The sequence below is a fragment of the Acanthaster planci genome, linkage group LG11, assembly GCF_054643075.1.
Source record: "Acanthaster planci isolate LZ-2023a linkage group LG11, COTS_SCS, whole genome shotgun sequence".
In the NCBI taxonomy this organism is placed as follows: domain Eukaryota; kingdom Metazoa; phylum Echinodermata; class Asteroidea; order Valvatida; family Acanthasteridae; genus Acanthaster; species Acanthaster planci.
The window spans coordinates 16,625,997-16,647,478 of NC_141787.1; the positions used below are offsets into that span (position 1 = coordinate 16,625,997).

Here is a 21,482-nt window from a genome sequence, read left to right on the forward strand (position 1 = left end):
CATGTAGTCAACCAACAGTCCCCCCGTGCAACTTATTCCCCTCCCCAAATTTTATTCCAGTTTTACATTGAACTCGAAGACCACACATTTGAAGGGAACAAAAATGGAATTCCAGTTAAATCAGAAAGATTCCCATGCCTGATTGAAACCAATAAAAGGCAGCTACAAGAACCTCTGACCACCAAACGCAGGAGCCACATGTCTACATTACACTTACAGATCACTTGTAGCCGATAGATGATGTTGGTACTGCCAGCAACATTACTAGCAATACAGGTGTAGGTTCCACTGTCAATCAATCTCAGAGAGGATAGAGCCAAGGTTCCGTCTGGTCTGACAACATGGCGTAGGTCTCCTGGAAGCCGACGGCCATTCTTCAGCCAGGTAAACTCAGGAGGAGGGTAACTGATGACATCACACTGAAGGGAGATGGACTGATCCTGAGTGACTTGCAGGGTTCGGATGTCAACTTCGCCATCGGAGGTTGGAGGGACTAGAGAGAGGGGGCAGTGAAATGAAGAGAAATGAGTGCATACTTAAAAAGCTAAATTCCTACATTGAAATGGGACGAGTTACATTAGCGCTGGTATCTTCTAGCACCAGACAGTTTAGTTAGCAGAGTATCTGGCTGGTTTCTTGAGCTTTTCTTGTGATCCAAAATTTCCATTTATTTTCCTAAGTAAACATCTCAACCTAGCTATCACTACTTGTGATGTTCAAAGAAAGCGGTCAAAATATTAGCAAAATAATAAGTTAAGTTTAATTCCAGAAATAAGAGGTCCAAGAGTGTGACATTTTTGTGTCCCTGTTACATCTGACCATTGTTATTTGACATGGAAATATCATAGGAATAGATTTCAAACTATTACTATTTGTTTGGCAGGTAATTTGCATTAATTCATCACTCCTGGACATAAGAGAATGTGTCCTGAACTTACAAAATCAAATGTCTGATGTGACAGGAACTAGAAAAAAAAATGGACCCTGATTTCTGGAATTACCTGTAACTGCAAACAAACATGATGGCCAAAAAATTGAATGACTGTAGAAAACTTACCATTAACGGTCAATGTGATCTGTTTGGATATACCGCCAGCCAAGTTGGTAACCAGACACTCATAAGTTCCTGAATCCACATATTTAGCATCAATGATCTGCAAGGTACCAGCAGACTCATCAATGAAATACTTTGAGCGGTCCAAGTCATTCTCGGAGATAGGCATGCCGTCTTTGGTCCATGTGACAGTGGGGGGTGGGTAACCGGTTGCAGGGCACCGGAGAGTGACTGATTGAGTCTGGTTGATAATATAGACACTCTGGAAATTGGTGACATTTGGATATGCTGAAATGAAAAAATAAAACACAAGTCATAGAAATGTAAAATGCAACAAGCTGTTTTCCACTTTATCGTTAACATTCCTGCATTTATTAACAACGGTGAGAAGGAAATGCAGATGCGGTATGGGTAATGATTTAAGTTCACTGAAGAAAAATAGTAGCCGTAGCTGAATGAGACATTACGACTATGGCTTCAACATTCTCATACTGTCAATGCTGTGATTAGCCGCAGACTTTGATTTGGACATGTCTTGACTTACTGTGCACAGTGAGTGTGATGACTTTAGATGTTGAACCTGCTGCATTGCTGGCTACACACATGTACGTACCAGTATTCATCTGATCAGCTTGTTGTACCTAGAATCAAGAACAGAGGTATCATGGATGTTGAGACAAATCTCCACACAATGCCGTTGCACATTTGGTTATTAGCTTGCTGTGAGGTTACCTTATCATAATCAGTCATGTACATCTATATTTTGTTGCTTTCTGACAGGAAAGGCATTTATCACAGCAATAAATATCACTTGTTACAAAGTGATTTAACGTCACTCTACCTTGTGTCTTCACAGTACACAAACCATTCTGAAGTGACTGAAGTCAAACTATGATCAAAGTGACAATAAACATTTACAAAGTTCCCATTCCCTTTGAATTTGGATGAAATACCTAACTAGGTCTTCCAATAACTCTGTCCATTCCTAATTTGTTTGAGACTTGAGACAAATGTGTGGAGTTCGGGATGATAAGACATGAGAGCACTGGTATCAAATCAACTTCAGAACATTCCAATGCTGAATAGGCAAACAGTTGGATAGCTCTGGTCTTACCCGTAAAGATCCAGAGGGCAGGAAGATCAGCTGTGAATTCTGTCTGAGCTGAACACCGTCCTTCTGCCAAGTAACCTCAGGAGCAGGTATGCCGAGTGCTTCACAGGACAAATCAATGGAATTACCAACCAGTACAGTCAGATCGATAGGTCCGCTCTCTTGAATACTGGGAGGTACTAGGGATGAAAGAAGTAGGAACAGATCAAGAGTTGGAATTGTTGGTTAGAATGGAAACAGGTTTAACATGGCAACTTGTGGCTTTGTACTAAAATCCAGAAATGAATGTCAATACTTTGTTTATCAATTATCAGTGAACTTTCAAGTAATCCTTTGATATGCTTTCTAGAATGAATCGAAGGACAAAAGGCAGAAATTGACTTACTGATTGATTAGTGTTAAACACTATGTCATCCTGTCTTTGAAATTAAATGAGGGTTATCATGTCGGTATCAACATAAAGTACAAAAATACAATTGACAGTGTCCCACCTTGAACATTGAGGTAAATTGTCTTGGTGGAGTTGCCAGCAATATTGGATGCCACACAGACATACTGCCCCTGGTCATTAACTGATATGCGTTGCAGGGTCAACGATCCTGACGAATCGATCACATAGTTAGCACCACTGCTGCGTAGCTGGTTCCCGTCACGAAGCCAGTGGATTGTGGGAGGAGGCAGACCCTCAGCCTCACAATTAATGGCGATGGTGCTACCAACGGTGACGTTGAGGTTAGGGGAAAGGGGTTGCTCAGTGATTGATGGAGGAGCTTAAATATGATTAAGAGTAAAACAATAGCATAAGGATAAGAGAGATTGATTAAATTGGCAAGGTTTAAGTATACATTGAGCTGTTATCTGCTCAGGGAGAAGAGTTGTAACGACTCATTTATCAGAACAACATGGACTTTTAAAATCAAAATGTACTTACAAAGGACGTGGAGAGTTATTTCCAGATCTGTGCTGCCTGCCTTGTTGGACACCATGCAAGTATAGGTTCCTGCGTCATCTTCATTGGCAAATGTAATGACTAGGGACCCCTGGTCTGTTACATATTGGTTCAGCTCATTAGAGGAGATTGGAACACCGTTCTTGAACCATGCGACGGTGGGTCGTGGAAAGCCAGTCGCTGGGCAGAGCAGCTCAACCGAGTCACGGTAGACAACGGTGTAACTGGTTTCTGTGCTGTTGATGGTTGGTGGTACTGTTTGGGATGAACAAATCCAGTAAGTTATTACAAATATTAACTGAAGTTTTTTATTGTATTTAATTGCTTGGCTACTTCTTGAAATTTTCTTTCAGTCATGATCACCATACAAATATGTAACTGGAAGCACAAAATACAACTTTTTTCAGGGAACAAATTTTCATGACGGCAAAGAATCTGCCAAAGTTTTCTTACCTTGGACAGTAACATGAGTCCACAGCGTATCATTCCCTGCAACGTTACTTGCTACACACCTATACATTCCAGCATCATCTCGTCGCAATGGATGTATCCTGAGACTACCATCTTCCCTGACGCGATAGTGGGTTCCATGCCTGATGGGCAGACCATCTCTGTACCAGTGAATGGTTGGGGGTGGGTTACCAAGAATAGGGGTGCAGGGAAGTGTCACCGTTGTGCCGATTTTTTCGGAAACGTCGGGGCTGTCTGCAATGTCCGGACGAACTGAAATGAGGTGCAAAGAAAGAAACATAAATATTACATAAACTCGAAATGCAAAAAAAAAAAGAAATAAAAGTGGAACAAAAGTACAGCAAAACTGCAAAGCTCCAACACCAAAGATTTTCACACACAAGTTTGAACTGTCAAAATTTAAGATAAGATCAGAAATTTATTGACAAGTTTACTATTGCTTTTACCACACATCTGACATATCTAGGAGATAAGTTAACTGAGAGCACTTGACATCATGGGTGGTCAGGCAACACAAACGTCTTGAGAACAAGACTAAACAATACTGATAATAATTCACATTACCCATAAACACCTTAAATCACTTCCTAATCCAAGTTATATTAACCATTTGGACTCAGAGCCTTGCTTCAGAGCTGGTAACACTGCATAGAAATTTTACACCTGAAGCAAAAATGAGTGAGAACTAGCCTACAACAATGAATCCACAATCCATTTTGCTGGTATCCTGCAATTTAAAAACATCTATGTGTATAACAGCTTCATAATTCTGTTTGCAGGTTTTTCTTCCCGAGCCCAATCAAGTAATAATTGGAAAGGGTTATTAGGGTTGAATGGACTTACCCAGGCCAGTGATTCGTATTTGGGCTGACACCTCATCTCGTCCATGCTCATTGATTGCTTCACAGACATATGTCCCAGCATCCTCAACATTGATGTCTTAATCAGAAAACACAATCACACAAACAAAGTTTACTATGAAAGTTTCTTTTATACGTAAGACACAAAAACTTAATCTCAAACTGCCAAAGTTATCAAAAATGAAGACTTGCATTCACACATGTACAACTTGTAAACAAATACAAATTTCTAGAACTGTATAGGAATTTTAACAATCACAAAATTGGATGGCAACGAGCAACAGTTGATTAAAAAAGTTGGAAGAGATTAGAAAGTTTAAGCTCCAGAGAATTTATTCCAGTTTAGCAAGAAGTTCAAAAATTTGTCAAACATTTTGTCCTACAAGTCAGACATTCCTTAAAAATAAGGTTTACTAAAATACATAATTTCCAGCTTCTTTAACCTTTAGGTCTTATTTGTTTGGTCCAGGACTGTTTTTCTGCAACTGTTATTCAGTCTCACCTCTGATGACTAAGTTTCCATTGCTCTGTATAGTGACACGAGGGCTACTGTTGATGGGAACACCACCAACTCTCCTCCAACTGATGACTGGTTGGGGTGTACCTCGGGCCAAGCATGTCATGGTCACATTCTGACCATACTGGACACCAATATCAGCCGGTATGGTCAAGATAGTAGGACGAGCTACAAAGTAGAAAATTGAAATAAAATGAAGGATGTTAATTTGTTGGTCATCAACAAGCACCATTTTATTTCTATTCAAAAACTCCACAGCATTTCCCAATGTTGTCCATAGGTTTAACTACTAGTCTTTGTTCAATGAACATGTAATGTGTAAGCACTAGTCCTGAAACTAATATATGTATGGACTAGATCAGATACAAATTTAAGTCAGAAACTATGGGCACATAAGCATCATGAATGTATATTTTAAATTTCTGGGGTATCAAACTCTTTCATTAAACTTGAAGGAAATCAAGTGGATTGTGGGAGCACTGGACTACACATACCTCCAACGTCGAGAGTAATGGCGGCCGTATCATTGCCAGCCGTGTTGGTAGCCACGCAAGTATAGACTCCTTTATCGACAATCTGGACGGACAGAATCTCCAACGTTCCATTACTATGGACACTGATGAAACTCATAGCACTTAGGTCAAATTCATCCTTGAACCAGGTAAACTTGGGTGGTGGGATACCGGTTGCGGGGCAGTGAAGGTAGGTTGAAAGGGCACCGGGCGTGGCTAGTTGCTGATGGGTAGGCATGTCGATGATGGGCTTCTCTGTGACCAAGATACAAAAAAGTGCAGTTAAAGGCAGTAAAAGCAACAAATGATATTGTTAAATGATGCATCAAATACGCAAGCATGCCTGCTGTGGGAAACTACTATAAACAACTTCTTTTTTCTGGATCCTGCTTCCAGTGTTATCCAAATTTAATTTAAAATGTAAGTTTCACACAAGATTTTCTCAAGACACATGTATATAGTAAAGTAAAATTAGATAATAGAACTTTGTTTTAGAATTTTTTCACATAACAAAATGCAATCACTTTAAAATATTCAACTGATGTTCTTCAACTTTGATTTACCAGTGTAAAGGACTGTCGATAATGTTCCAGATACGCCAGCACTATTGGATGCAATGCAGGTGTAATGGCCATGCACCTCTGGACTGGCATTAATGAAAGTCAGTTCCCCATCTGGACCGATTATGAGTCCGGGAATCGTGGGTAATTCTCGGCCATCTTTCAGCCAGGTCAAGTGAGGGACTGGAAAGCCCCTGGCCGTACAGGTCATGGAGAAATTCTGACCTCTGGTGAAGGTTAGGTTGCCACCACTGATCCTCACTTCTGGTTTTTCTGAATTCAGAATCAAAATCAGAATCAAAGTTAAAATCAAAATCAGACAATGATTCACTCACCTGAATTACCTTTGTTACATTTATAACTTTTAACCACTTGCTGCAGGGTGCTTTTAAAAATGCAGTGCACACATACAGGAGATTTTCAGTTTTCAAAATTCTTCAAAAATGCATCATTTCATTTAATGGACGTTTACACCCACATGAATGCCTGTTTGGTGGCTACTCTAAGCAAACAGGTAACCTTCATTGACTCCTGAATATTTCAGCCAGGCCTGCGGCCCTGTAAAGAGAGACCAGAATTGTGAGGTGTTGCATAATTTCCTTTGTTCCAAGTGCTGTGCCACTCATCAATGGGGCCCTGGAGCACTTTTGTCCACGGTGCTCATCCGCGGGCACGCTATGCACAAAACAGTGGTATACTGTTTAAAAACAGTGATTGATTACCTCAGAAAAGTACAAGCCGAAAAACGATTGCAATTCCCAGCAGCAGGTCTTTTGTTCCGAGTACGGTCTTTTGTTACACAGACCAGCTCTTTGTCCCATTTTGGACACCCTGGCTCTGCATATGAACCCACGGTGCTAAAAACGGGGTTCCCTGGCAGCAAGTGGTTAATATTGAGAACCAAGTCACTGAATCTATCAAAATGAGACATAGGAACATTACAATCCACATAAATAGATCCTCACTCTGATACATCACTAAGTTTTCAGTTCTTTGATTGTTAAAGCACACCTTGTACAAACAAGTAGACATTTTCGTAGGACGGTCCACCCTCATTGGCTGCGATGCATCGGTACCGACCAGCATCAGCCAGGTTGATATTCTGAATCAGCAGAGAACCGTTCTGCAGCTGGGAGACCCGATTATGGATGGCCAACGTGACAAAGGAACCTGGCCGATCCCATGTCATGTTGTACTCTACAGCACTGAAGATGACATGGCAGGACAGGACAGCACTGTCACCTGGTGTGACGGTCACGTTCTCCGGTGTGTCAAGGATGGGCGGAGCCTCTGCAAGGGATGGTAACATCACACTCAAATTTAGTCGATTTTGGATAGGCCAAACCCAAACTGGGTAGATGCACACAGAGCATCTCATTCTAGTCCCCTATATGCATTGGCCTTAATTGACGCAAGTTGGGCCTCTGCAGATTCTGTTAGAAGTTTAGTCTCATTTGGTAAATTTGGAATGGGGAAATGTCCCAGCAGAGTGTGGCCACTCGTGATGACTTGATTGTTGAATGACTAAATGGTTAGGCAAAAATCCAACCCCAGGTAACAAGAGTAACCAATAAACCGTGTTGCTGTTACAAATCTCTGGGATATATCTTGCACACCAACAGCGACAGAACAATTTTTAAAGTGGGGGGGGGCCAGTTATGAGACCATCGTGCATCAGCCACTAATAGGCCAATCCATGCAGCTCTCCTCCCCATTATAGGACCTGCAAAAAGTAGGGGGCCATCCCCCAGTCAAAAAGGGAGGGGGGCACTGCCCTTCCTTTCACCAAAAAGTCATGCAAATTTCATGACATCTATCAATTTCCATATAAATTATACCTCTATACCTTTTTAAAAATGATATGTGTCACAGGAATGCATTTGTGATCCATTCAACAGCACTTCCAATATATATTTCTAATATATTTCTGTATATATTTCTTATATATATATATAGAAGATAATTGTGAATTTGTTGGCATGACAATGCTGCTTTTGACAACTGATACATCTATCTCAAGGCCATCTCTTTGACAACTCCCTAATGACTAGGAACCAGTGCCTTCCTGATAAACTCCTGACCAGCTTCCGCTGGTGTTTCCTCCAAGTCAAGGGGAAAAGGGGGGGGGGGCACTTTGTCCCTCTTAAGCGTTAAGCTAAAGGACCTAAAACTTGACTGTTTAGTCTTATCTACTTCATTGGAGGAAACAGGGAGTTCAAGAAATACTCAGAGAAATTAGATTCTGAAGAGGAGTAATTGGTGGATGTATGTAGGGTGTGACTCGAGTGTCCAGTTGGATCCATGATCAACGGGTGACTTCATGGTGTTGAAGTGGAAGAAATTTGGTACAGATGCATATTTTGGTTGGAAACATGAAACATGGATGTTCTATTTATTAATTATATGAAAACAATAGATACCACAATAAAAATTTGACCAATGTTAAAAGCTAAAACAGATTATATCTTGCTTTTTTCCAGTCTACTGGAATTTTCTGCCTAGTGTAATCATACCGGTGATATCTAGGTAAGTTTCAGCTCTACTGGAACCTTCTGTGTTGGTTGCATTACAGCCATAAAATCCCTCATTGGCAGTCACAGAGTTATGAATTTCATATGTGGCATCGGCACTTTCACTGTGAGGAAAGAAATTGAGATATTATAACACAAATGTATGTCTCCTTCAAAATCCCACACATATCATACAAACTTGCCAGTAAAGATGAAAAAGATTTGTCTAACTCCAATGGATAAATATTCTGCTGTCAAAGACAGAAACATTTCTGATTGGCTGACCTGTACTGGACAGGTTCACTGATGACCAGTCCATCTCTGGTCCAGTGGAGAGTAAAGGGTATCAGACTTTCAACTGCACACGTGATGACTGATGTGGAACCATAGTAACCTGGTGTCCATGGTGACATCCTCACACGAGGAGGGTCTGGAAATTAGCACAGAAAAACAACTTGTTTAAATAATGACAGAGACACAGTTGCAGGATGCAAGATCACAAATTGAGATACCTACACATTTTCCTTATTTAAATCCTGAATTTTGAACCAAATTTAAAAGTACAAAACAACACCACCACAAACAAAACCAACAAACAAGAACAAAAAGGAAAAAGCAAAATATATCTGATTGATAGCTGGGTTATATTCTACACAAATGGCTTCATATGGAGCTTATCATTACAGCTTGCAAAATACACATCATTCTATTGCTCTCTTCTTCAGTTAAAGAACAAATGCTGTGAATCCTTTAGTAAATTCAAATCTGTTAGCAATGATGCAGAAAAATCAAGATGATGACAGACTTGAGGAAATGACAGAGGAAAACTGAGAAAGTGTCTGTTGGTTTGATGGATGGACAGACAATACAATTGCTAGCCTTTTTCAGCTAATTTACTGATATCTCAGACCAAGGGAATACAAAGCCATCCTTTCTGCATTCATTCTCTCCCAGTAGACAGCAGCTTCAGGGTAGGGCATACCATCACACCCAGAGGATATCAAGAGCTCTTTACTGAAAGAATTCTCTCTATCATAGATGCCAAACTCAATCTACTGTGATGTCTCACTATAATTTTAAAAACACCTGTTACCGATTTAATTTTGAGGAAGCAGCTAGGTATAGACCTTTTTCCAGTAATGTCAACATCGTGCTGGACCGTGATGTACTATGAAGGTAACAAGTGCAATGTGTTGTGATGGTAATCTACCTATTCAAGATAAACTAGTCAATCATGCAGAGTTCGTGAGCTTGCACGTGGTTGAAGCTGCCCGTAGGAATATATGCGATCAACGTGACCAAGGCGGTCTACACGTGGTGACATTGTTTGCATTTAGCGCAATCCAGTCATTTGGGTGAAAAAGGTCTATCGGTCGAGTGAAATTTGTGTTGGTAGTGACAAATAAGAAATTTGGCCGATGAGATGTTCCAGTTAAAATAAGAAATGAGAAGTATTTGTCATCCTGTTTGTTTCACAAAATGAGATATCGTGTTAACCATAAACTTTGTTGACTGTCATCTCTTAGTTTATCTGTTAGGATCCTAGGCACTGTTTGAACTTTTTTGCTCCATTTTGGAGACTGTAAGTTACTAAGCACATCTATCAGGGCTAACAGCACATAAAGGCTTCGATCCCACATTACAAAGACAGAGCAGCTTCTATTAATGAGGAGACATTACAATAACCACTGACCTGGTTTTAAACTTTCAAGTGCAGTTGGGGTGATTCGCTGAAACTCAAAGCCGTTACTGTCCACACCACTGACTCGGATATAATAGAACCCTTCGGGTGAAACGATGTCCGAGACAATGTAGAGCGCCCTCATTGGGTCTACCTCTGTCAGGGGATATGTAGCAATGACATTGCCTTGGAGATCGAGGAAGTCAAGTCTTCGGAAAATACCAGCGGGGTGAAGCTCTTTACCCTCGATCAGGATATTGTAGACAAGACCTGCCAATTGTCAAATTATTTCAAGTACTTGTCAAAGTATGCCATAACATTTTACCATTACTTTTTTATCGTTCAACACCCTGCAGCAATACTTTGTTGCTATGAACATTCGGAATGTTTCCAAAGAGACTACGAATTGTAAAGTTCATCCACTTTGGTATCACTTTTTAAGTTGTCATTTTGGTGGTTTTCCTTTTTCTGACTGTATGCACACCACTTTCTGACAGCTTTCAAGAAAAACGTTCCCCAGGTGGCTAAGATGGGATTTGAACACACACCCTCCGGCTTTTGAGTGCAGGTGGCTAAGATGGGATTTGAACACACACCCTCCAGCTTTTGAGTGCAGGTGGCTAAGATGGGATTTGAACACACACCCTCCAGCTTTTGAGTGCAGGTGGCTAAGATGGGATTTGAACACACACCCTCCAGCTTTTGAGTGCAAGTGGCTATGTGCTTCACCAGGTTAGATGACCAGTTCACCTCCATGATCTAAGCAATTGGTAATGCAACATGAACTACATCAAAAGTATCTATCAAAAGCCATAACTATCAATCAGTAGGTAATCATAAATCCTTAAGGAAAACTCCCATTGAACATTAAGAACAGAAATTTGGAGTGGATTTGGCTAGAACATGTATTACAACACATTTCGATGTCATCAGACTTGTTTCTTTGAGGGAGTCCAACCACTGTCTTTTCTCAGAGTGTGAGAAGGACATCAGCTTGACTCACAGAAATGGGTGAACATGAAAGGTCAGAGAATGTATCAACACTGTCAGACCTTCCCATTTGATCTGACATGGCAACAAGATTGATGGGTCGTGAAAGCTGGGTCAAGGAAGAAACGCTGACGATAAAATAACACCTGGGTTCTAACCATCAGATTCACCACAGATGCTATTCAAACAAAAGTGACCTGCTTAAAGGCACACAGGTTTTGGAGGGTGGATCTTTTCATAGTGAGGAAACAGGAAGAGACTGGTGAGAGATGTGCATGAACATGCTACCTGCTCGGGAAAAATGAGTCACATTTTTGCACATACAAATACACACACATAAAATGAAGGTGTTAAAACCTATTTTTAACTTCTCCCCTGCTTAAATCCATTTCATTTAAAAAAATGGTTGATCTTAGTCTGCACTTGCTTTTGTTTGAAGATGTAAAGTTTTTTGAGGTGTCTCAAGCTAAAAACGAACAAACACCAAAGAGATTTTACGCCGATCAGTTTCTCAACCTTAAGCCTGGTATGGTGAATACAGTGGTTCCTGACAAACTCAGGACCTCTTCCGTCTGAATCTGAATCCTATCACAGGCAATTAGTTTCTCTACAAACCTGAGACCAACAACATCTTCAGAAATCTCCATTCATAAAAACCTCAATATGAGATCAATCAGATTTCTTTACCTACGAGAGCCCGATGTGATGTCATGTTAATGTTCATGGTAGGTTTCCGGGAGAATCCGTAACTGAAATCCAACTGGCTAAGACCTGTCACACGCACAGAGTGTACATCGCTGCTACCGGCACGTAAGTACCATAATCCAGGCTTGGGGTTTTTAATGCTTAATATATAAACATTATCTAAATCCAGCTGTTTTTCTACGCCTGGGTCACCAACTGAAACTGGTCTCCCTGTAAAACAGAACAAAATCAGACTAATTAAATTTGGAGTATTTTTTGAAAAAAAAAAATCCTTTTTTAAATGAATATCTAATTTATGTCATCAAACCAAGTTTTTCACCCAAACATTTTTCAGGCATTCACAATGATTTCACTGAATTTACAATGTGATATACCACTTTCCAGAGTTTCTGTTTTCAACAATCAATTTGTAAATCTATAAACTGGGTGCCTGTCAGGGTGACTACCCTCCCTCCATACCTGTGGGATCATGTAATTCCAGGAATGGGTTGGTTCCACTGATAGCCAGGGTAATCTGATTGAGTCTGGAGTCGATAGGTAGTCGATGTGAGATGATGGCCTTGGAGTCATGATTGGTTCCAATCAGGTTGACTTTCCTTGACTGAAGGGATATTTCTACAAATTTCAGTACCTGGGAATTTATCAAACACAGAATAAGTTTCAGAAATATGTTACATGTACATGTATTTAGATTGGGCTTCCTTCAATGATGATCAGAAAGGCATTCTCGTACACTTAGGTCCCCTGCAAATGTCTTGAGGAACAATTTCCATCCGTAGAAGGAAGTATCAAATACTAATTCCTATCAATTGTTTGTATGAATTACCAGGAGGAATAAGGTGTTGGAAATTGCACCTTACCTAGGATTTTTATCATGACATTGATGGTACAACTGTGTCATTGCTACTTTGAAAAGCCCCTTGTAATTCTGCCAATAAACATTGCACAATATCCAAACCAACATCAGGAAATATGACAAAGGATCCTTTCAGACTAGTAATGAACTTAATTGAATCTTTCCCTGACCTTCCTTGTATTTGTTTTTTTTCTTTGAGTTGTCATGGCAATCAAGGATTCGCAATATCTAACACCCCATTGCAGTGGCTAGCACATGTATAGACAAAGTAATGACTGAGACACTTCCACACAATACAATGGTCTTTGGTGAATCGGAGAATGATTTGAGAAACTCTACTTAAATTTCATAACCAAATGACTGTTGCACACAAGTAGTGAGTATGAATTCAACCATGACTACAGAAGTGTATTATTTCAATATTTATGTCAAGTCAGACATCAAAATTCTCTCCCTTAGATGACAAGCACAGACAAACAAGAGTAAGAAAACTATGACATCTGTAATACCTCATCGACATCAGATTTGTTAAGGAGGAAGACTTGACCAGAGCTGGTGGCTGCAATTTGTTCATAGGCCTTAAATCCAGGATGAGAATGGTTGCCACAGTCACCAGTCATGACAAAGACAACCTGGCAAGGGAAATAAAAATAGAGTGTTGTGAATTGACGGATGGAAGATATGGAACTATCACAGTCTCCAATCAGATTGTGTTTCCAAACAGATATTTTTAAGGTCCATCAACGTCATGACAGAATAAATAATATCCTGAACCATGTTTTATCCTCCTAGCTTGTCTGTAATCTGCATGTAGATATAATGCACATGTGTACATGATATTGAAAAAATTTCCTACTTGAATCATTAGGTATGGATGTAATCTCAAAACACAATCGTAAGGCTGAAAATTTAGAAGGAAATCCATTATTGAGGATGCAATGCTGGATATTGTAAAGTTTTTCTGTAAGAAGGTTCTGGAAAGAAGATCAATTTTAAAAGCACAATTGAATGCTTTATTAAAGGCAAATTTGTCAGTTTGATAGAGTTTTGGGCCTGTCTAGTTGTCCCAAGACTTGCAACCAGGTTTTTTTGTTATTGGTCAGGGGAAACGACAAGAAAATTCAGTTTGCACATTTCCTGAAAGCTGCACAAGTTAGATTTACAGATTTAAACACTCCAAAACCATGAAACTTGCTTTCTTCCCACAAAAAGTATTAAATAGAACCAAGTCAGACATGTCCAGAAGCCACAGAAATGTTTCTTGCTTGACAATATGACCGCCTTCCGGCACAGGAAAATCCAAGGAAAATGCCAAGGAAATGTCGCTACAGACGGTTTCCTTTTTGTTCAGTTTCTCGTTTCCTGTGCGTGCCGGCACAGCCTCAGACAAGAGTTCACTACGGCACTCTATGGCTTACACATGTGATAACCCTCATTAATTTGATAATCTCTCATGTCTCGTCTGAGAATGCTTCATATCAGATTGACGGATCAGTAGTCTGTGCCAAAATCTGCCCTAAGAATGACTAAATTAATTTGTTACAAATTTACAACTAGAAATATAAAGCAGGGTTTTACCTGTCCATTAGTTTTACATAGTAGTGACTAGCAAGCACTGTCTTCAACGTTGTTAAAATTTAAAAAGAGCTTGAAATTCAACCTGAGACAAAATTTCCTTTCAAAAATCAGACCTGGGCTTCCCATTTGTAACTCAGAGTGGTCTAGTCTGTAACGAATTACATCATTCTTTATTTAAAGATTCTTTCTCCAACTGACCAGGTCAATGACCTGACACCCACACAGAGGTCAGTGACCTACCTGGCTCTCCTTCTCTTGGATGGTTTTCAAGACTTCATTTACTAGGTGGTAATCCTTGGAGCGGGCATCAGTGAAGACATAGATGAAGGAGCCAGGTAAGCTCATCTCTAAGGCTTGCAAGATGGCTCCTATACTGGCCTCTGGACAGTCTCCACCCCCACTCACATAAACGTTGCGGAGTTTCTCCACAAATTTGTCTGGATCTGTTGTGATGGTGGCTGGCCCAATGTCTGCAGAAGGAAACAAGTATCAGGATAATTCAATGGTCTTCAAGATGATTGAAGCTCACATATAAAATCCTGAATTTCAGCAAACTGGAATGTATCATGACACCATGTCAGTTGAACAAGATTTCATTCTGAAGATTGAAGTCATCAAGTCTACACACTAAAAAACAATGTGATGGAACAGAAAATGTACACAGAAAAGTCAGTCATTCACAGTTGATTAAATATGTAGACATAGAGACAAAACAAAACACTTTTAACCTTGTGTGCCATTTTGAGTTCAATGCACAATGAGAGGATACTCTTCATGTCTATTTTTCCTCCTTTAAATAATATTTGTTTTATTATTGTCACGAGATGAATAAAATGTGAGAGATCAATTAGTGATATGATGAAAGTCTTGATAATTGTGTTAAATTAGTGAACTTTGACTCATTTTCAGGTCAGTGAGAGGGTGTCTTTTTTATTTTTGCTGTACTTGAAAGCCAGTTGTGAGTCATTCACATCTCACGCCAAAGCACATTGACGTTGTAGGTAAAGGTTTTTAATGCTAAAAATAACATGCAATTACAATGACAAACAAGGACGTACAAACACCTGTTAGAGTAATTGATTGCTAAATTCAAACCTTCCTGTGCCATGATTCTTTCTCCACTCGTCATATTGACAAAGCTATGTTTGTGGTCATTTTGTGGATTACAAATTTCTTTGTGTTTTTTTTTTCAAACAATTTTGATATTTTCTCCACATGAGGATAATACTCTACAAACAAATGCCTGGCCACATTTGTGAGCCCAAAAAGTGCAAGTTCCTCCACTGTAACATCAACCTTGCTGGGTATTTGTTTTGGACCACTGCCAGTCTAAACTTCAACAGAACTAAAAGTTGAATGCCATGGCAACATCAACATAATTCTTGGAGTTTCGTGACAAAGTGAAGGGCTCCATCCAACCACACTGGCCCTGGATGAAACCTGCGGGCCAAAAGGATTAATTTTTCATAGTAAGACTGACGGGACCCCCGTAAAAAGGACAGGAAACGAACAGTAGAGGCTAAGATGGGAAAGAGCGAAGGTTGTAACTGGGTGTTATTGCTGATAGGATACCATTTGAGCAGAGTGCAATTCAGCAGGGTGTGATGGAGTCTCTTACAACTGGTAAACCAGTGACTCTCTCAGACCCCCCCCAGGTTGATGAGGTCAACAATTAAGAAGACAATCCTGACCCGGAGAGAAGGGTTCAGTTCAAAAGTTAAACTTGTGACATCTCCTTCTTGTCAGATTTTGCACAAACCCCTTGATCCATAGCTCCCCCTTTCCAACTTTCTGTACTCTTTGTTTTGAGTGACCAATGTGACACCAGACAGGCCTTACTCCAAACCAATTTCAGTCTGGTAAACATGGGCATGGCATGTTAGCTTTGCCGTAAACATTTCCCCCAGACAATAGGGCATTTGGAGATTAGAGCTTGCAGTGGTTGGAGAGACTATGTCTCAGAGAAGGCAACCTCCTCCATCTATGATTTACGTCAAGCATCACTGGTTACTAATTTTTCAAACCTTTTTGGTGGATGTTTGGGCTATCACCAGTGTAAACTCACACAGGAGGTCCACTTTGTTTCCATCAAACCCTTTATAGGTCTGAGTGCTTGAGGATCCTTCTGGAACACCCAGAAATCTTGAGAATCGATTCATGTCCAATGTTCGAGATTTGTTTTTCCTCTGTTCACACTTGCAACATTTCAATCTGGAGCAGGGTTACAAATGTCATCCTGGATCAAAAGTCAAATATGTGAGTTCGCTCTAAACCCAGTCACTAGCAATCCTGATCAAAATATTTTGATCAGTGTACACGACCAAAGCTCTAAGGTACCTGTGGAAATACTTCAGTGGAAAAGCAGATTTGGGTGGAAAAGCTTTTCCATTTTAATTAGCCTAAACTCCATGTTCCCATGTAAATTTTTGTGTATAATGAGCACAACTAAACAACACAAAATGAAACTAATTTCCCAAGCCTGAAAATCCAAAATCAAACACAGAAAAACGTTAATCATTTGAGAACTTTTAGATGGAATGAGAAACGTTAATCATTTGAGAACTTTTAGGTGGAATATGATAGAAAACTTTCAGGGCAAGGGTTAGAATTTATGGTATTTACAACACTCAAATAATGTTCATAATTTTCCCAGCAGTGGGCCAAATGACATCACCGATGCTTCTTTCAGATCAATATTCAATTGGTGGCAAAATGTGACAGGATGGAATTTCAACTTGCATGGCCTGAGATTTATTACATCTGGGGTTGTGGATGTGGAAATGGTGTAACGGCCAAAGTTTGACAAACAGATTATTCAGTGCAGAAGGTCAAGTTTTCAGACAGCACGTTCTCTTGATTGGACATACATTGTACATGTACATTATAGTGCCCATACCTTTGGGAAACTAACTCCAACTGCAAGCTCTACACACCTAAATCTTCCCACTTACATGTAGGATCACTATGACAACCAGTGGAAGGCAGTCATTAGATTGCTGAGTTTAACAGTCCTGGGTTCGATTCCCACAATGGCACACAGTGCACACTGTAAGCAAGACACCCTGCATTTTTGTTCCCTTTCCACTGATAAAGCCATTAAAGAATGAATTTAAGCACAAAATTTAATTAATTTGTTCTCAAACTCTGTTTCTACCTCCATGATGTATGACCAATGAATTGCAATTCATGAGAAGAATGTTTCTTTAAGCAACTGACAAGTGTCCACAGAGACCCATGTGATCTGGACAAGTGTACATTTTCTTGGAGTGCCTCCCGCCTACTAGTTGCAGGTGACCTTGACTTGAGCTCTACTCGTGTTTGGTTGGCAATCAGCGAGTATTATTCTTTCTCTGCTGGGATTGGAGGGCCTAAGGCCTGTTAGTTGTTGGCTGTTCTCTTTCCAGTTAGTAATAGTACACTTATGAGATCCCATTTAATAGATAAATCTGTCCATGGAAAAGTCTCAGAATATCATCCAGAGGATTGCTGTTCCAAAAGACCATGATCTGGAACAGTTCCAGACAGTGTCAACATCAGCACACTTCAGACAACATTCTTCCCTCATGAAGCAAATAAAATCTCTACCATCTTGAAAGTGGATAGAGACATCTGTTTCCTTTTTCGGTCCATGAACTGATAAATATGTACTCATGCAGGCAATAGGCATGGACTTGTTGTTGGACATATAAGACAACTTTAGGAAGCTTTTAAAAACAGTTGTTCTACGACCATTCCTTGACCTAACGGGGATAATTTTGATGAGTACACCAGATGTACATCTGCAAGGTAGGAAACCCAGCAAGTTTCCGGTCTACAGACAAACCAACACGTTCTATTCTGATCAACTGTTCACACACGTAAACATGTGCATGTTGAATGTTCACATGCATGTGTAAATGTAACCTCGGAAAAGTTGGAGGAAAAAAATCGTGCCTTTTTTACAGGCAAAAATGAACCAGGTCAGACACTACTCACAGTAACAGTAGCCTAGCCAAGGGGGAATCCCCTCCCTGGGGAACTTTTCCCCCTTTCCCTCTCCCCCAAGCCTTACCAAGCCACTAACGTGCAAAGTGGCAAATCTTTCTGAAAAGAAAAGAAGAAACAGCTTGATGTACGTGTACCGGTAAATCCTTACAGTTAAAAGACAACCTAACAAGGTCAGTTTGTTTTTACTTGTGTACAGTATCAACAGCTTGAAACAATTTGACAAGAATAATGCTCTGCCAAGTCTCAAAATCTCCATGTATCAACAACGTCATAGTTTGTAAGGGGGACCACAGGTTTCTCTTTCCGTAAAAGTTTATTTCATCTTGAAAGCAGCAATGGAATGTAGAAAACTCATTAGTTTAGGCATAGGAGCATGAAGTTTCCAAGAACAAAATATCCCTGTTGATCTTTGGAGTGAATTATTCATTTCACAGATTTTCTTTTTCATCTGTGGTTTTTGGATGAAAACCACAAACAGCTGACTGCAATTACATCCAGCTATTATGACCAAACCGGACACAGGAATCGCATGTCCTCAATCCAGGAAACACTTTTACGAGAGGTCAATCAGAAGGCACAACACCACACCAGAAGGACACCAAGCCAGTGATACTGACACTGACAGTGGTTTAGAAAAGAGGAAGAACAAGTAGACACGAAAGTGACCTCCAGAATTTTTATTGCAAAATTCTGATTGCCATCAACGATATCTTTCCTCTTTGAAGAGATCCGGTTCCTCCAGCTGATTCTCTACAAAGAGGGTTTGTACTCAACTCAGTCTACCGCTGATGGTTAGAACTTCATGTGGTACATTTGGTTAGTTTTCTCCTTCAAAGTCATGCGGCACACAAGAATTTGCATATTTAAATTACTCAAAAAGAAAAAAGTGTAGAGCTACACAAAATGATGTCCATGAAATATGATTGGTAACAGAACTGCCAAAATAGGGCCCAGAAATATAAAGCAGATGCTGAATGCATATGTTTTAGTTTTCAGGTAAAACAGTCATTGAAAAAAAGAGGATTGTACATGTAAGTGGAAATCATGACTAAATTTGAGACAATTACTGGAACAAATAGGACTGATTGGTCAATTTCCGCCTGAATGTCCCAGGACAGTTCCAGGCCGCTCTTTCGGCCTGACTTCACACCAATCCAATCCCCACCCCTTTCAGCGAAGAGTTCTCTTCTGAAAGACTGCCCATGACTCAGATGTGTTGATTAGGTCTTTCCTTCCATTTGGCGGCTAGGAGGTCTTGGCTTCACGTTTCAAGGCAGTTAGTTCCAGCCTCCACAGACTATCTGGGGACCATCTCCACAGAAAAGGTTGCCGCTCAATTCAAAACTAATTCTGTGGCCTTCCCTTATGACTTCCACATTGGAAATCCACAGCTGTCAATTGAAATACCTGGTGTGCTAAAAACATCTTATGAGTGAATATATGCGTTGGTTTGAGTTCAGGGAATGAATTGTTGGTTAATGTTAACCTTCTGCAGGTGTCCTGTGAAGGTTTTCACCCACACTCCTTCCCCCCCACCTGAACACAAGAAAAAGCAATCACTATTGATGACATCAATCAAACAAACAACCATCAGGCACTTTGCTATCTTTTCCCCCCTTTGTGTACCAACACCCTAGTGGGCCAAAATGGCAAAATGAAACTGTTTTGAATGTGCCATCAAGTAGCCTCATTTCCGGTGGACAGCGACAGACAACAGCTCCCATCAACCAAGGATGCCACTGAAATGTTCACTCTAAGTTCAACTCCTTAACCAATGATGCTACACCACGATTATCAGTCAAAAAATAAACAATGGACCAGTCTGCAAACATTCTATAATTTGGCTTCATCTGAACTGTTTCCTTGTGCAACAAGCTTCAACTCTCATTTTAATCCTGTTAGATTTAGCAGGAGGTATGTATGCTTTAGAATGACATTCATTTTTGAAACTTCAAATTTGTCCCTGCTTCCAAGTCTTTACTGCACCAAAAACTCACACCCTCGTAACTGAATCCCTCAGAATTTGTCAGTCTTGATGGAAAACTGGCCAAATTTGTTTTGTCAAATTGGAGCCAGACATTTGTAACAGGTCCTTTTAGGCAAACACTTGCCAGAGTTAGGATCTCCTTCAATCACCTCCAGCGGGGAGAGTTTGGCTGCAACTGTAGGGGGCACTGGACCTGAATTTTTGGCCGTGCAGCCCATTAAAGTCAGGTCCAATCAAAGACAGCCTCAATCCTGGATTATTTTGTTTCTTCTCACTTTATCATTGAAGTTGTTACTAACATGAATTGAAAATGACAAGGATATGTTATTCCTAGCAGTAGAGCTGCTAAAATTTGAGACTGCACTCTGTTGATGTAGACGTGGAATGTTTGGGATCTTCTACCTCTGCAAGTCTTGGTTTCAATTCAAGTTGGGTCTTTCCCACATGACATAGCTGTATTTTTTTTGTATCAGAAATGTCTTAAGAATTTTTCAAAACCCTGAAAGCGGACACATAAAGATAATAGACGTATTTATAATAATAATTATAAGAGCAATAAGTCACATAGCAAATGAGTCCATTCATGGAGAAATACAGTATGTTTCTCCGTGGTTTAATAAACAAGGCATATTTCTGCTCTACCTGACATAACAATGTCAGTGCTCAAAAACATGTTTAACGTCACTTTTCAATTCAAATTACATTTTGTACTTCAATGTATTTTCTGTCTTGCCCTGTGAGTGCTTAAGCACAGAAAGAAAGGAATTCCTTTTCCACTCATTCACATGGGACTAGAATACAACATATTCATAAGATCCAGCCCACGAAGAAAAGCAATGTCTTGAGGAACAATCTCTTTCTGACCCATCAAAACAAATAGCAGTGGGGGCTCCACTTAAAAGAAAATAAACATCTCCCCCCAAGAGCTCATTGTAGGCCTAGATGTATTTGTGGACACTAGAAGAGGCCAACAATGACGCAGGAATGTTGGATTCTCTCCTCAGAAGAAAGGGCAAAGAAAGGACTACTCTTGAAGAGGTGGGGGAAAGGACAGAGGGAAGCCACCATACTGCTAGCTGTAAACATCTTGGATAATTGCAGGGTCTTTGGAGTAGAAAACACCCTTAAATTCTATTAGCAAACAAGCTGTCTCC

The 21,482-nt window shown here is 40.1% G+C and overlaps 1 protein-coding gene across 1 annotated transcript in view; it reads right to left on the minus strand.

Annotated features, from left to right (window-relative positions):
• Positions 1–21,482, minus strand: part of LOC110976421 (hemicentin-1-like) — a 61,641-nt gene that overhangs the window by 32,199 nt on the left and 7,960 nt on the right. The window contains 19 exon segments of the mRNA XM_022229673.2: positions 218–493; positions 1,058–1,342; positions 1,599–1,695; positions 2,169–2,344; positions 2,657–2,935; positions 3,097–3,369; positions 3,568–3,837; positions 4,429–4,524; positions 4,948–5,130; positions 5,457–5,729; positions 6,038–6,307; positions 7,046–7,324; positions 8,548–8,669; positions 8,830–8,974; positions 10,238–10,495; positions 11,903–12,130; positions 12,380–12,551; positions 13,286–13,408; positions 14,595–14,824. Coding sequence (XP_022085365.2) covers positions 218–493; positions 1,058–1,342; positions 1,599–1,695; positions 2,169–2,344; positions 2,657–2,935; positions 3,097–3,369; positions 3,568–3,837; positions 4,429–4,524; positions 4,948–5,130; positions 5,457–5,729; positions 6,038–6,307; positions 7,046–7,324; positions 8,548–8,669; positions 8,830–8,974; positions 10,238–10,495; positions 11,903–12,130; positions 12,380–12,551; positions 13,286–13,408; positions 14,595–14,824 — 4,035 coding nt within the window.